Raw genomic sequence first — 15677 nt, 5'->3', positions numbered from 1 at the left:
GTGTCTCTGTGTCCTTTGCCTACCCCATCATGTTCCGTGTTGTGGCAGGCAGGGTAGTTGGCAATTTCAGATGGACAAGATGGCCCTTGCCTGTCATTAATATTAAACCATTTCAATATGGTGATAAGTCCCATTTTTGGGGGCGGGCACGGCTGGTAATTGGCATCCAGCCCGAGCCAGGTAGGATCAAGCTGAGCATGCCAGCCCTGCCTTTATTAAAAGAAAAAGCGTTTACTAGTTTGCAATTAAACTTTGCACACTAAATTCTTACAATAAGAAACATAACATTAACCATAAAATGTATCATAAACGAATAACGGTTTGTACAAAAAGAGTGCAAACAAAACAAGAGCAAGTAAAAAGCAGCATGCAACTGTGGCACATTAAATACTCGTAAACATTTCTTACTCTACAATTTGTCTCTCTGCTTGCGATGTTTATTGATAGTTTGGGACAACTTCCTTCCTTATTGGTTAGGGGGAATTTGCAAAAATACATATATTCAAAGTTCCCTTTAATGCCTTACAGTAAATGTAGGATATCCAGTGATTTTAACAAATAAAAAACAGAGAATAACTTTAATGAAGAAATAATAACAAAAGAATCACATTTTTTTAAAACATGTATATGGAGGTGTTAAAACGGTTGGGATGGGGTTGGATTGGGTTTTAAAGCATAGGGAAACAGGGGAATTGAGGGACACCCCCCCAAATAAAAATCAAAAAATGTCGATATGTTTTTTTTATAAAAGTTGCGTTATTAAAGCATTCTCTGTAATTTAATTGTTAATAATCACATGTAACCAAATGTACTCATCTCAAATCACATGCCACTCTCGCTCCCATGTTGCACTATCATGTTAAGCTCCACAAACATTTTTCCCAATAATTTGGTCAAGGCTAAAATCAAGGCCTGGTTTGAGTTTAACATCAGCCTACCCTATAGGCAGTGCATCAGGACCTGCAACGTTGAGTGGACAAATGAACCTAAATGGCTAATCATATCCTTCACAAAAGCAGGACGTTCCACTGCTAAGTGAAAGAGGGATTCCACAGGGACCTGACCACATGCGCGGCACCCGCAAAGTTCCGTAGGCAGAGCTATGTTCGGACCAATGACTTCTAGCATTGGAAGGGCATTTAGATGAAATTTCAAATACCACTCCCAATGTTTTTGTGACGGACATTTGGAAAGATAAGCTCTAAGCTTATACGAAGGGAGGAAATAGCTTAAACTCTCTTTAAAGAGCTTTAACCTTTCCAAATCTTCCAAATCCATCCTCTTGTCCCAACGCTTTATCTTCTTTTTCTTTGCATGATAGGAGTCTGACATGTCCAAAGTGGTCATTTCTTGCTAGGTTAAACAGCGTTTACAGAATTTACTTCCAAAAGGATTCGAGTCAGGCCTTTCAATTAAGCAGTCATACAAATAGAAGCCCAGGGTGGGTTTTTCTGACTGAGCTAGTTTGTGTAACAAAGAGAGACTTCTTTTTATATATTGTGCCCACCATGATGTAAGGCCCAATTCAAGTCTGGTCACTCTGATTGACTCTGTTTTCGGCGGGCCCAAAACTGTTTTCCAGATTTTTCCTTGCACGCAGTCCAGAAATGTTTGGTTCTTAAATGGGATAAACTCACAACCATATAGAACCATTGCTGTTACCTTTAAATTGGAAAGCTCTATTAATGGCAGAAAGGAATAAGAACACAACTTTCGTTTCAGCACCTTCATACAAGGTCAAATATTTCCCTACATTTTTTCTTTTTGGTTTTTAAACTGACTTTTGAATGATATGGGGAAGTCCAGATAGTTTATGGTTGTAACCCTGATGACCGGCATCCTATTCAATTTCCAGCTGTATGGTTTATTTTTTTAATCTGGTGGTGAAAGTCATTATGAAGGATTTCAGAGGATTAATCGCCAACTGATTTTGTCCCAAATAACATTCCACTGCCTCTAAAAGCCTTTGCAGTCCTGCCGGGTGTAGTCTAGCAGTACGAGATCATCTGCATAGGCGATAATGTTTACCCTCAAGTCTGACCATCTCTGGGCATGGCCCTTTCAGGCTTTACTTTCTTCCCATAGGTCAACTAAATAGAGGTTGAAGAGGGTGGGGGCTAGAGCACACCCTTAATGCACCCCTTTTGTAATGGGTATAGTGCTGGACAGGTCTCCCTGGTTGTTCATTCTAACTTTCAATGAGTTGTCACTATATAGTAGCTGGATCATGTGTGGGAGGCCCCGGTTTATACCCCACTTTGTTAATTTGCCCCATAGATTAGTGATGTCGATGTTATCAAACGTGGCTGTTAGATCAACCACTGCCACGTATATATACTTCTTGAACTTCCCTCCTATATTGGAGGTACAAGAACTCCAATTGAAATCTATGGCACTCATTAGGGTCCCCACACCTTACCTGTACCATGTTTGTAACAGGCTCAGTTGCCTATTACACTCAGCCCGGTAATGCGATCTTTCAGTACCAGTTCAGCAAAGATTTTCGCTGACGAGCCAAACAGAACAATTGGGCAGTAGCTATATGGAATGGCTCTATCGCCTCTTTTGAAAATAGTAACCAAGAGAGATCTTAGCCACAAACTAGGGCAGGAATTCCCTGTGCGAGAATAGTCTATATAGGATATCTGACCATAGAGCGGGATCATCTTTGTATACTCTAGTTGTCATTCCATCTGGTCCACTTGCTCTGGAGTTAATTATTTCCCCAATTACCAATCCAATGTCAGTGTTGTCAAATTGGAACTTCCAGCTAGCTGCCTTCAAACATTACTTTCAGAAATCATTGAGTGACCCAAGGCTGCTTTACATTTCTTGGACAGAGAGTCTACTCAGACATCCTCTGCCACACAACAGGACTGCATTTTAGCTTGCGATCTATCTGTGTCGTTTAGAAGTTGCCAAAAAGAGCGAGTGTCTTTATTAACTAGTTTCTTAAAAAAACACAGCTTTTTGTTAATACGCAATTGAAGTCAGTGCGACATGAGCATTCTACGTTGGGCCTATTTTAGCATTTATTTCCACCTATAATCGTTATGTGTCTATTCTTGCTGGGAAAGGTGGGCCTGTTTTCGCATTTGTTTTCCATCTATAATCGTGATGTGGCTATTCTTGCTGGGAAATGTGAGATTAATCCAATCTCTGAGAAGGACTGGTATAAACATGTTCAGGAGTTATGCTTTTGAAACAATATATCTTAACAATTCTAGACACCTTACAACTCTAGATTCCTTGAATCTCCCGCAGCTGACATCCTCTGCCTGCTCATGAATAAATTGAAATATTCGTGGGCTCCAGGCCCTGATGGGCTCGCAAATGTGATTATTAAAAAGGCTCCTGAAATATGGGCGGAGATGATATACCGGCTGTTTCTTCAGATTACATCTAAGGGCGTATTTGCAGATTCATAGAAGAAGTCCATCTTAATACCCATTCATAAATAGGACCCTCATCATGTCCCAGGAAATTATGTTCAATTGGGTGCATGGAGAAAAACTCTGCACCACTTGAGAATCTGCAGGTTTTGTAGGCTTGAGGTGGAAACAACTCATCATCGTTTCACTTCATGCCAGGCCCTGTAAGATGAAGACAAAAAAGGGTTATCACAATTTGATACGCGGTGTGGCAAGTATAATGAATGACCAATTTTGGGCTTATATTTACTCTGGGGAATTGTCTATCCTGAAAGCGCAGTTCTTTATATTTGGTCCTTACTGGAAAAGAGACATTTTAATAATTATCAACCAGCTGAAATTTGAATGTGTTAGTGTATGTATTTTTGATATGGTATATTATAATGTTGAAAAAAATTAATTATAATTGTGTTTATACGTTTTTTTTATACTGTATCATATTCTTTGTTGTTTGATTGTGTGAATGGTTATTTACCCAAAATCACCAAAATTATAAACAAAAATAACTTTACTTTACTTTTGTAATCTTTTATTCGGATATTAAGCTATAAAAGAACATCCTCACATTACATCATTACAATACATTTAGTTTGAAGAAAAAGTTCATATATCAAAATAATAAGTATCATTCAGTTCGTCCTGTTTTTAAAACAAGTCATTTTTAAAAATCAAGTAAAACCATATATTGAGGGTGGAGAGATTCTACTTAAATATCACACATTTAAAAAATGTGCAGCCTCCCAATAGAACATATTCATCAATATTGCTCAGAGAATTCATAAAAACAACATCTCACTTTTTAGTCCTCAACACCCAATTATAATAAAAGCAAGTCTTAATGGGGAGACATTTTACTTACATACCGGATGCTTTCGGAGCTTGCAGTCCCCCTAAGAACAAAATATGGTTCATCAATATTCCTGAAAGAGATCATGAAAAAAAGATCTCAAATTTTCAGCCTCAGCACCCATGCCCTGTGTATACATTTTGATTCTTTATAAACCCTTCCTCTGTTGTTTGTTGTCTCACAAAACTCCAGTGCTTCAGTAACTGTGTGTATCTCAGATTGTCTCATTAGGGGTTTAAGATATTTCTTTTCTCACTCCCTGGGTAGCAGAGCAGAGGACATGAAATGTATAACAGTTTCGTCACTTGCATTGCACAGGGGGCACTCACTCGTATTTCCTGGCCTCCATGAGGCAGTGAATTTTGGCACCTCCTGTGAGCCGCATCTAAGGTTGATAAAATGTGCACAGGCAAGCGGAGGAGTAATCCAGTCAAAGTATTTAAAGACTGACTTAACCTGTATATATTCAAGTGCAGACTTTAGGTTCCTACATGCTATGACCATGCCTCCTCTACATGATTCTTCATAAATCTTTGCCTTGATACATTTGGACTTTTGTTTATCAATCAGTTGTGGTTGGGTTCATGTTTCCTGCACATTTAAGGCATAAAGTTTTTTTCTGACATGTGCCAACCATGGCAGTTTCATCGCTCCCTCTAGACTCATGAAGTTGGTCATGTCCACCCTATAGGAATCAAGTTCAGGCGTTCCCCCAAAGCCAGGGCCAGTAAAGAATTGGTTTGGCTGCAGCAATTGCATCAATTGGGCATAAATCCAGTTCGAGGTGCAGCAGCGCATTGGGCATGGATACTGGGAGAGAAAATAATCTCTTAAAAAACGTATTTTCCACCTTTCTCAGTGACTTCAGGTTTACAAACCCTCATAGTTCAGCCCCAAAAAGGGATGCTGCTGTAGCCTGTTTTTATATAAATCCAAAGCAGGTGAGACAGCACCTCTGTCATGCTTGGTGAAAAAAGCATGGGTACTCCCCACCCCTGTATTTTTCTAACCTGGCACTGGCAATTTGACTTGACCAGTTGTCACTAAAGCGTGTGCCCAAATAATCGCAATCTCTTACTTATTCTATGGGCAGCCCCCCTGCACTTATTTCAAGGTTTCATTTTTTGCCAAAGTTGGGCCTAAAGACAATTGCTTTTGTCATCGCTGTATTCAATGCCAGTTGTGGCTCTTCACAGTTTCCTAAGAAGGCTGATAATGACTGCTTTAATCCCTTGGGAGTGGTCAATAAGAGTAAAGCATCATCTGTAAAAAAACAGACCAGGATATCTTGACTTGCCTAGATTTCGCAGGCCCTTGCCATCAGACAGCATCTGTTTCACCATTTGATCTATGTAAATACAAAACAAAAGGGGAGCTAGGGGCAGCTCTGCCTTACTCCTCTGTTGACATTAAGGGGCTGACTCATGGAATTTGTGCGCCGAAAAACAGGGATTTGTGTGCCATTCTGGCCGCAAATCCCCATTTGTTAAACAGGGATTTGCGGGCAGAATGGCGCACAAATCCCAGTTTTTTGATGCACAAATTCCATGAATCAGCCCCTAAATGTATCAGTGATCTCACCCCCAAACCCACTCTGACTGCTGCCTTGTTTTCTTTATAGAGGGATTTAATAGCCCTTAATAGTCCCTCTGGCATACCATTTCTTTGTAGAACTTCCCATAGCAAATATCGTGGGACGCAGTCAAAAGCCGTCCTGAGGTCCACAAAAGCGGCATAAAGTCTCATCTTCCTAAGGACAGTGTATTTTTGTATGATGTTGTAGAGGCGGAGGCCCTGGTCCACATTAACCTTCCCCCTCTGGGAGCCTGCCTGGAGCATGCTTATTATTTGACTCTCTGAAACCCATGCCTGTACTTACCAATATTACTTTTGCAAAGATTCTACCCACACTATCTAGCAAAGATATTGGGCAATCGTTTGCGGGGAATTCCTTCCCTACTTTTTTATATCTGCACAATATCTGCCATCTGCCTCAAGTTGGGGACAGAATCAGTGATAATGCACGCTTCAAAAATCTTCCAGAGGATCAGGGCCCAAATAACTGTTTCTTCTTTATATACGTCTATTGGGACTTTATCAGGGCCTGCCGCCTCCCCAGCCTTTTGTGACTTGATGGCAGTTGCCACATTGTTAATGCTAAATGAGAGTCCCTCTAAATCCTCTTGGATGGACATCACAGGCCTTGACAGTTCATCCTCCCTCTCTTCGAACAACGTCTCTGCTGTTATACTGCACTGGCTCTCTACATTTCCCATCACCTCAGTACCCGCCACCAATTTCCAAAATGTGACATAATCCCTCTAGTCGAGTGCAGAGGCAAGAGATTCCCACTTGTTCCTATAGAAGAGGTCTTTTTTAGCCTTAACAGTTGCCTTATACTCAGCCTTTTTGTAGTATAGTTTTGTCCATTGCACTTCCCTTATCCAGGGCTCTAACCATGTCTTGCTTTGCCAGATCACAGTCCTGGTCATACCACTCTACCCTAGTCAGGGCTCTTTGTTTTATTTGTCTGCTGATGCTAGTTACAAAAGGGGAGATTCCTCTGACCATTTCCCCAAAAATTCCTATGGCATCAGGGGCATCCACGTCAGATGAACAGATCTTCTCGAGGTTGGGAATAATGTTATCATAGAGGCATGGGCTGAAGTCCCTCAAGTTCAGTTTTGCCCATTTAGCAGCCCTGTGGCCATGACCAGTGACTAAAATGACCTGGTTCCGTACATCCTTATCTGTTGGTGGTAAAATTGGGTTTTCAAATTCAATGGTTAATACTAAGGGCCTATGGTCGCTTTCAAGTTTTTTCAGAACCTCAAAATTACATATTTTAGACCATACATCAACTGATACAAATATATAATCAATTAACGTGGATCCCATTGGCCCTACATATGTCATGTGAGCAGGGCGGTCCTTGGAAAAACGCCCATTACATGCGCTTGTCTTAATCTCAGATAATACCCCGATGGTATCAATGGCAAGTCGGTGGGTTTTCTTTGGATATGGTGCTGTTACCAGCGGGATGTCCCATGCCTTGTCCTGGTCATCCCATATACCTTCAAGGTCAATGAGTCGTTCCAACTACATGTTGAAGTCCCATGCTATTATTTTAGGTCCACCCTCCTGGCCCCCTTTCTGTTTAACCAATGTATGCAATTCCCGAAGAACAACCAGGGTATTGGGCCTATTGTGCACATTAAAGATTGAGATTTCCTGCCCCACCTGGGTCCTTGCGTCCAGGAATTGTAGGTCTACCGAATGGCAGGTACGATGATCTATCTTCCAGTTTAGTACTTCATCCACCCAAATTAGCAGTCCGCCACGGGGGCGGCCTCTTGGGCCTTTAATAGAGGGGATATAATAGGTCTGATACCCTTGGATGTCCACCAGGCTCATGGCCCAGGTTTCCTGCAAAAGCACCCAATGAAGGAATTCCAGGTGGGCAAAGACATATGCCTGGCTCGCCCAGCTATGTTCCATGATATCATTCTTAGTGATCTGCATTTACTTGCTTCCCTGGTGTTGGCTAATGGTCAATCAACATCTTCCAAACCCTCACCCCCTTAAATCAGGACACCCCTTGGCAGCCTTTTCATTGTGTCCATACCCCCCCTTAGTGAAAGAAGCTCTAGTCGCATTAGTGGTCACTAAATTTGACATGCTTGTTTGGGTACTACCTAAGCTAAGGTTGAAATCATAGAATTGCCAGGAACGTACCAAAATCCCCACACCCCTGGGGGGTATTACCCGTGGGTCTATTCTTCGGATTCCCTCCACAAGTGCCCACGAGTTCAAGTGGATCTTAAAGTAGTCAAACCTGGAATTCAGTAGCCGTTCTCACACACAGTTGACAAAATCACTCCTAATAACTGATAGGCACCCCCTCGTCACCATGAACCAATGTACACACTTGTTTGTTAGGCCCTCAACATCCTCAAATGCACCTGTTGATAATCGCAGCACATTTGTTAGATAAATCAGCGGCAGTCCCGGGCTCCAGCCCCCAGACTCCCTCCCCTCTGCCCCCAGGGGCTGTAAGTTCGATCCTGATGAAGGGAACTCAACCCGCCATGGACATTTAATGACCGGTCTGGGTGACTACACACTTGGTTATGATTCTGTGGGTCGTGCACACATGAGTGCCATGTATATCTTTGCCCCTCAGAGGGCCTTCCAGTTGCCACACCATCTCCAGGTCCCCCAGCGCGTGATCCACATGTGCACACTTATATCCATTATTTCTTTCCCTTGTGCCTCCCATTACATACAGGTTACCGTCTTCCCCCAAATTGTGTCCCTCACAGGGCTTCGGGAGGCGGTGGGGGGGAGGAGGGCATAAAAATAACATCATGGGAGGCTTGATAAATTTCTCCCTAAATGGGATCAAGGTTGCTTTGGACTCCTTGTGCTCCAAGTTCTCGCTTAGAGTATATGCCTTTTTTCTACAGTAGGGGCTGTCAAACCTATCATGTTGACCTCCCTGGTGATCACATCCCAAAGGCCTCGAAATCTGATACAGTGGCAATACTAATCTGAGTCTGGGGATGTGTTGAGCCCACGCACATCCCTCTAACTCTCTGAAAGGTCCGGCATGGCTGAAGTGCAAATCTTTTATTAGGAAAGAATCGCCCTACATGTCTGTACAATTGAAACCATACAGTGTTTGGTCATCCCCCTCTTCACTGTAAATGGCATGGCAGAGATACACCTACCTGGGGGAACTAAAGCGTGACTCGTTTTTCTATAGCAGGGCTTGTGTATGACCTTCGAGATACGTACCATTTCCTGACCCAGGAAGACTGTGGTTCCGAAGAAGGTTAACTACAAGGCCAGTGCTGTTTCTTCTTTTTCTTCTTATCCTCCCTTTACTCTGCCCATTAGATGTGCTTAGGAATTGAGGCCTCAACTGGTGGGGATTTGGGAGGTTTGTTTTTTGATTTAGCTGAAGTTACTTCTTTGAAGACTGCTTTGAGGTCTTCTTTCCGCTGAGACCCAAACATACCTTTGCTTCTCACTCCCCTTCCCTTCCTCTGTGTCATGGTCCTCATCAAGGCATCACACACATGACATATGCCTGCTGCATTACTTGTAGGGCCCTAAGGCTCCATTTGGGTGGCTGCATGATGTAATTAAAAAAAAAAGTAAATGACTGTTCGTCAACAAATGTCAGCAGCTGATCATAGAAAAACAACTTGGTAAAGTTCAGTTTACTGCTTCATATGCACCTATCTTGAGGATGTCATTTGTGGCGTAAGAGGCTCACACCGCCACCTGGTGGCTGTTAGGAAAACATGAAGAGCAGACTTCAACTGGATCATTTTTCTTTTTTCTTTGATTTATTTGGATTTATAAAGCGCCAGTGGCCCATGGGCATCGTGGCGCTATTACAGGATACTTAGCTTGGACCAACAACAGTCTTACAAGGTGAAAACAAACTATTTTTACAGAGTGAAGCAGACACCATTTTCACAGTTAGGAGGGTACACTGGCTAGTTTCAGCTAGCAAGCAAAAGAGGCGGTACCAGTCAAACAGGTGAGTCATCATGAGGCAGGTGCTGTGCTAGCGGAAACATTATATCATGTTTATAATTATTCTTTTATAACGGGCTTAATACCGAAGACCAGTTTCTAAGGGCAAGACCGTCTTCGAACCTGTGTTGCTCTGCATGGTCTTGTTTCCAAGACAATTACGTTGCCCCTGAACTATCCTCAGAGAGGCAGAGTCTGTTAGAAGAATGTATGCATTACAAACAGATTTTAATCTGGAAATAGGTTTTTCTCTGTAAAGGTCTGCCTAGTTCTCGCTCATTTGAGTTTTTTTTATTTCTCGCAAAATTCCCTTTAGGCACCTAACGAGATTTAAAGGCCCACGTCGTGTGGCCCGGCCTTCTTCAATATCACTGTCAAGAGCCAGAAGAAGGGTGAGTGTCATTTTATGTTTGAATCAATGTTTTTTCATTTTTGTTAAAGTTCCTTGATTGAAAAAGACCATCTATCTTTTATTCTTTGCTAGATGTCTGAGGGAAGAGGTCCTAGATAATGTCCCTACCGAGTAATGGAACATGGGAGGGGATATAGTTTCCCAAAAGGGGTGTGCCCTTGACCTCTGAGGAATCTGGAAAATGGAGTGGCACAATTTGCTTACACCTATCCCTAATGGGTCTGCAATCGAGCATGCCCTTACCGTACCACGTGTGCTGTACTTTGGAGAAACATGCAGGAAACAAAATGGCAAGGCAGCATAACTCAAGACTGGGGAAATGTGGGTATGTGCCTAATTAGACAACAAGCAAACCGAAGGAAAGTGGGTGTCTTCACAGCTGCAGACTGCAACACAACAGGCTCGTATATGTCAAAATAGAACATGGGTGAAAGGTGTGAACTGTAAAGCACGGGTAGCATGTCCCCCTATATAATAGGGAACAATTCTACATGCATGTATGCAAGTCAGTCTCTAAGTTTCCCAATCGTGGGGCTGCGACTCGCTGTTCTCTGCCTCCCTAGATTGCAGGTTCAAACCATATTATGACTCTCTCTCTCTCCTGACTTGAATTCGTATATCTGCTAAACTTGTCTTTTACTGAGTTTTTCTGGCTTTAAATTATTCGGTGTCTATGGTTGAATCACTGTTCCTTTATTGCAGGCCTTTTGGTTTTGTTCAGGGTAAGGGCCAGAGTCACAGGCTGCCATCTGTTGTGATGGCATATTGTGGAACCGGCCCAGTAAAAACTGGGACAGCATGAGAGGACACAGGAGGGAGGAAGAAGGAGAAGAGAAGAAGACAGAAGAGGGGAAGTTAGAGGTGTGGAGGAGAAGAGATAATAAACAAGTGTTACGTCTCCTTAAGTGTGCGGTCTGGCCTGTGCTGCGGCCTCCCTCAAACCAACAACTGTCGATGAGCGAGAGACACATACCACAATGATCCCAGCGGTGCAACTGGCGAAGGACGCCATGGCACATCCTCCCGTGTGGTCCTCATGGAGGGTGGTGGTCTGCTACAGTGTCACTCTGGGCACCATCCACGTCTGGTGGATATAGCGCATGCTCCACTCTGAAGGAAGAATACATTCTGCCAGCTGGCGGTCCTGCTCTCACATCGGAAGGCTCCTGCTGAACTCCCAGCCGTGATGTCCTCACAGTGGGTGGCAGCCTGTTCCAGTGCCACCCTGTGCACCAGGAGAGCTCCATTCCACAGTTAGGTTGCATAACACGGCTGGTGGTGTGCTGTTCGAGTGCCACCCCATGCTACACATGCACTCCAATCTGGAGCTAAATTTGCATACCGCATGACAGCGGCTCTGTCCTTTGAACTCACGTAGGCCAAGCAGTAGATCCAGTCAGGGTGACTGTCTGCACTGGAGCCGTGAAAGGTTGAACTAACATCTAAGAGAGTGAGTCTTTCCTCCAAACACCCAGCATACTATGAGAAGCTCCAGTGGGTACAGATCAGCAATAAGACTGTTCTTATAAATCCAGCTATTCCTATTTGCAAAGGTCGTATGCCAGGACCCTGTGTACTAATTCCTGTCTATAAAACGCCAGTTTTGGCCCATCCTATGTCCCCGCCTCATATTGTCCAACTTGGAGAAAGGTGCTGGCAGGGACCCTGAAACAATCCAAGCTCCTTTGCCCATGAATGTGAGGGCCTGTTTCCTCAGAGACCCCCTCCCGTTCCAGCTGCAGCCACATCATGATAAAGGAACCCAATGGATCAAATGGCTTGACGAGTTCACAGACTTTATTAGGGCCGTGGGAGATGAAAACCCTAGCCATGATTGACATCTTCACGAATCAAGTGGGAAATGAGCTTAAAGCAATCATTAAAACAATTCCTGAGATTGAGAAGATATCCTACGATGCACTGGTTGAGGCCCTCAACAAGAAATTGGTGATCCAACCCAACAGAGATTATGAGAGTTACGTCTTCAACCAATGTCACCAATCGCCTCATGAGTCCATAGACAAATCTATGATGAGACTTTGCCAGAAGATAATCCACTGTCAATCTGGCAACTTCCCTGTTGACAATGCCATATGTCTGCGCATTATTGAAGGGTGCACATCCTCCAGATTTTGTAAACAACTACTCAAAAACCCTTCCCACTAGATGAAATCATTGACCTTGCTTGCATGTGCGAGAGGGTCGATATGCAGGCAGCCACCATAGAAAGTGATGCAATAGCTGTGTTACATCTATCCAAAGGTCCTGAGAAGTCTCAGATGATGCAAAGAGATGGTCACTGGTTGCAACACTACAAACAAGATTCACTAACGCACCCCGCAGAATGTGCTATGGGTGTGGGTTCACATTTTCCAATACCGGCATATTCCGAGCGATAAGTTAGCAATGCACCAACTGCGGCAGGGAATATTGTTTCCAGATAGTATGCTGGGAGAGAAAATTCTTTCCCACTACCAGGACACGACAGAATACCATGTGGAGACCATGCCCCACTGGGCCGCAGAGAGCAATGTGGAGACCACCACAAAATACACCCCTGGAGCCCCTTAGGTTTGTCCTTTTGATGGATGCCCGAAGCAAGGGGTGTTAGAATTACCCAAACCACCACATGACAGAAGGTTATACAAACCAACACATGATAGTAGAATATCCGCAAAGAGACAGCCAGCAATGGGAAGTTCCGGCTCACACAAACTCGGAGTACACAAATGAATATGTTTATTTGATGGAAGAGGATCCCCGTGTACATGCTGCCCCGCATGTTTCGTTGAGGCTGGGCGGTACTAACCATTGTTTCATCTTCGACTCAGGGGCGGCAGTCAACATAATGGAGGAACAAGAATTTCTTCAAATGAAAGACAGACACGTCTTCTCCAGATCAACGACAGGGAGCTACCAGTGGGGTGCGAATATGCCATTACCATCCATAGGTCAAGTATGCCACATCTTGACACTCAGAGGGATAATGACCCTCAACACCAGTGGTCGAAGTGTAAGAAAAGATGTAGTGGAACGATGCTCCATACTGGCCTGCCCCCAATCCCCACAAACCTCATTGCCACACTCCCTCCCACGAATAAAATAGACCCCCAACCAGACACACCTGCTATTTAAGGCAACAATCACTACAAAGGAATGCTGACTCTGTTCTGCTGCTGGCTGAGTGCTTGCCTCGATGGTGACTGAGGCTGAGCGCAAGTGCTGCCATTTCAGGTGCGTGCGGTTCTCTCTGTGCTCCTGTCTCTGCCGCCTTCCCTGTTTGCTTCTATCTTTTTCTGTTTCTAGCTAACTGGCTTTATATCAGACTTTCTGTCTTTCTCACTGTGTCTACATGACCCTTCTCTCTTACTTTTTCCTTCCATCTAAGGACTTGGGAAACTGAAAAGGACTGTCTTTGAACTCCATATTGCTGAATCTGTGTGTCCTGTCCCTCAGCACCCAAGGAGAGTGGGGTTCCACCTACAACACCCTGTTTTCCAGGTACTGCATCAACTGTTGCAGGACAGCATGAGTGAGAAAGCATTGGGCTCCACAACCTGGATATCTCCCAGGTTGTAGTGCCAAAAGACTGTGGTCAGGTACATTTGTGCGTCGACATGAGGTTCACCAATACCACAATACAAATGGAGAGATAACCTGCACCAAACATAGAGGATATGATTGTTTACCTGAACAATGCCACCTTGTTCTCCAAGCCAGACATTAATCAAGGCTACCACCAGCTGGAGCTGCACCCAGCATCCAGGCTTATTACAACATTTGCGACACACGACAAGCTCTATAAATGCAAAGGATTGAGCATTGGGATCTCATCCATTATAGACATTTTCAAGGAAGTGATTAGGGAAATACTCCTCCTTTTCCAGACAGTGTTCCATTACAGTGATGATATCTTGGTCTATGGGAAGCCCCAGGCTGAACATGATGAGACGCTGCTAGCAGTTTGTGCCCCCTCCAGGAAGCGGGCCTAACATCGAACTTTGAAAAGTAGGACATATTTTTGGACCAAGGGATGCAGGCAGACACAGAAAAGGTATGCACCATTAGCAATTTGACTGTTCCAAGAAATGGGGCTGAAGTACAGTCTTTCCTCGGCATGGCGGGCTACTGTGCTCAATACCTTCCCAATTTCGTGACTATGACGGGGCCCTTGTGGCTCCTCCTAAAACAGGAGACTTTGTTTGTATGTCACTAGAGTGTCCGATGGCTTTTGATCAGATTAAGGTGATGCTGTCTGAAGCCAAACAGTTAGCTTCCTTCAACCCGATGTGGGTTAGAGAAATTATTGTGGGCGTCTGCTCGGAGGGCCTGGGAGAAATCCTTTCCCAAAGTAACACAACATCCTTGGAGCCATAACATATTGTCACACATTCCAGCAGAATGCAGATACTCTCAGGCTGAAAAAGAGAGTCTGGGGCTGTGTGGGTGTGTGAACACTTCCATAATGTTATAATTGGCGAAGATTCACCCTAGTGACTGATCATCAAGTACTCCTGGTGCTCTTCGGAAACCCTAGGACAAGGATGTCTCCGTGCATTGAAAGGTGGGGCATCTGACTTCAAGAGTATGATGACGACATAATTAATCTACCAGTTGGTGATCTGAACCCAGGCAAATATATCTTGTGAAACCGTGGGCATGATATCCAGTGGAAAATGCAGAGAGCAGCCAAAAGAATACATCCAATACGTGACAACTCATGCTCTTCCCCCGGCGATCAGAATGGAGAACTACAGCAGGATGGTGTAAGTGTCAATGTGAGTTATATAGCAAGAATGGTTAATGTGCACACAGAATTGGTGGTAGCGGACCAACAGATACCTCTGAGAGGATGCCTGTTAGTTGGCCCGGCATCGCTAAGGAAAAAGGTGGTACAGGTCAGCTCATGAGGGGGATAGGGGCATTGAGATACCAAGAAACGTCTCTTCCCAAGCAGCATTGAGCTGTTGAGCTTGAATCTTTTCATGAGGACATTTAGTGGTAGAAGTATTATATTGAATTGGTTAGTTTGAATTTTTAGACATTAGGTTTTGGCTGCTGAAGTCCTTCCTTTCTGTTCAAAAGTCATTTTTCCTGTTGCCTTCCTCAAGACAACCAGGTTCTGCTTACTTTGAGTACGGCCAGTGACATTTTCCATTGGATATAGGCCTATGGAGAAAGGCCTGCATCCAGTGGGAGGGTTCCCCCCTAGTGAAGCAAAGGATACAAAAGGAAGGTGGGTTACTGGAAAGCAAGCCCACATAGCTCACCAGAGAAAACCTTCAGAGATTGGAGGTTTCTCAGGAGGTGGGGCCCTTCCTCCTACAGTTGGGGTGTGACATTCCCCTAGTGGTTCATTCTAGTGTCAGGATAGCACTAGAGAGGTCTAATAACTTTTGACAGGAAAAGCAACCTCAGACCCTCTTCCTTTGTCCTGCCA

The 15677-nt window shown here is 44.0% G+C and overlaps 1 protein-coding gene across 1 annotated transcript in view; it reads left to right on the top strand.

The window, feature by feature from the left end:
- Positions 1-15677, top strand: part of LOC138511076 (trichohyalin-like) — a 3831204-nt gene that overhangs the window by 2926599 nt on the left and 888928 nt on the right. The window contains exon 24 of the mRNA XM_069626576.1: positions 10142-10217. Within this exon, the coding sequence (XP_069482677.1) occupies positions 10142-10217 (76 nt within the window). The remainder of the gene's footprint in view (positions 1-10141; positions 10218-15677) is intronic.

The sequence above is a fragment of the Ambystoma mexicanum genome, chromosome 6p, assembly GCF_040938575.1.
Source record: "Ambystoma mexicanum isolate Mex_15411 chromosome 6p, UKY_AmexF1_1, whole genome shotgun sequence".
NCBI classification, from domain to species: Eukaryota; Metazoa; Chordata; class Amphibia; order Caudata; family Ambystomatidae; genus Ambystoma; species Ambystoma mexicanum.
This window is presented reverse-complemented; position numbering and strand designations above follow the sequence as displayed.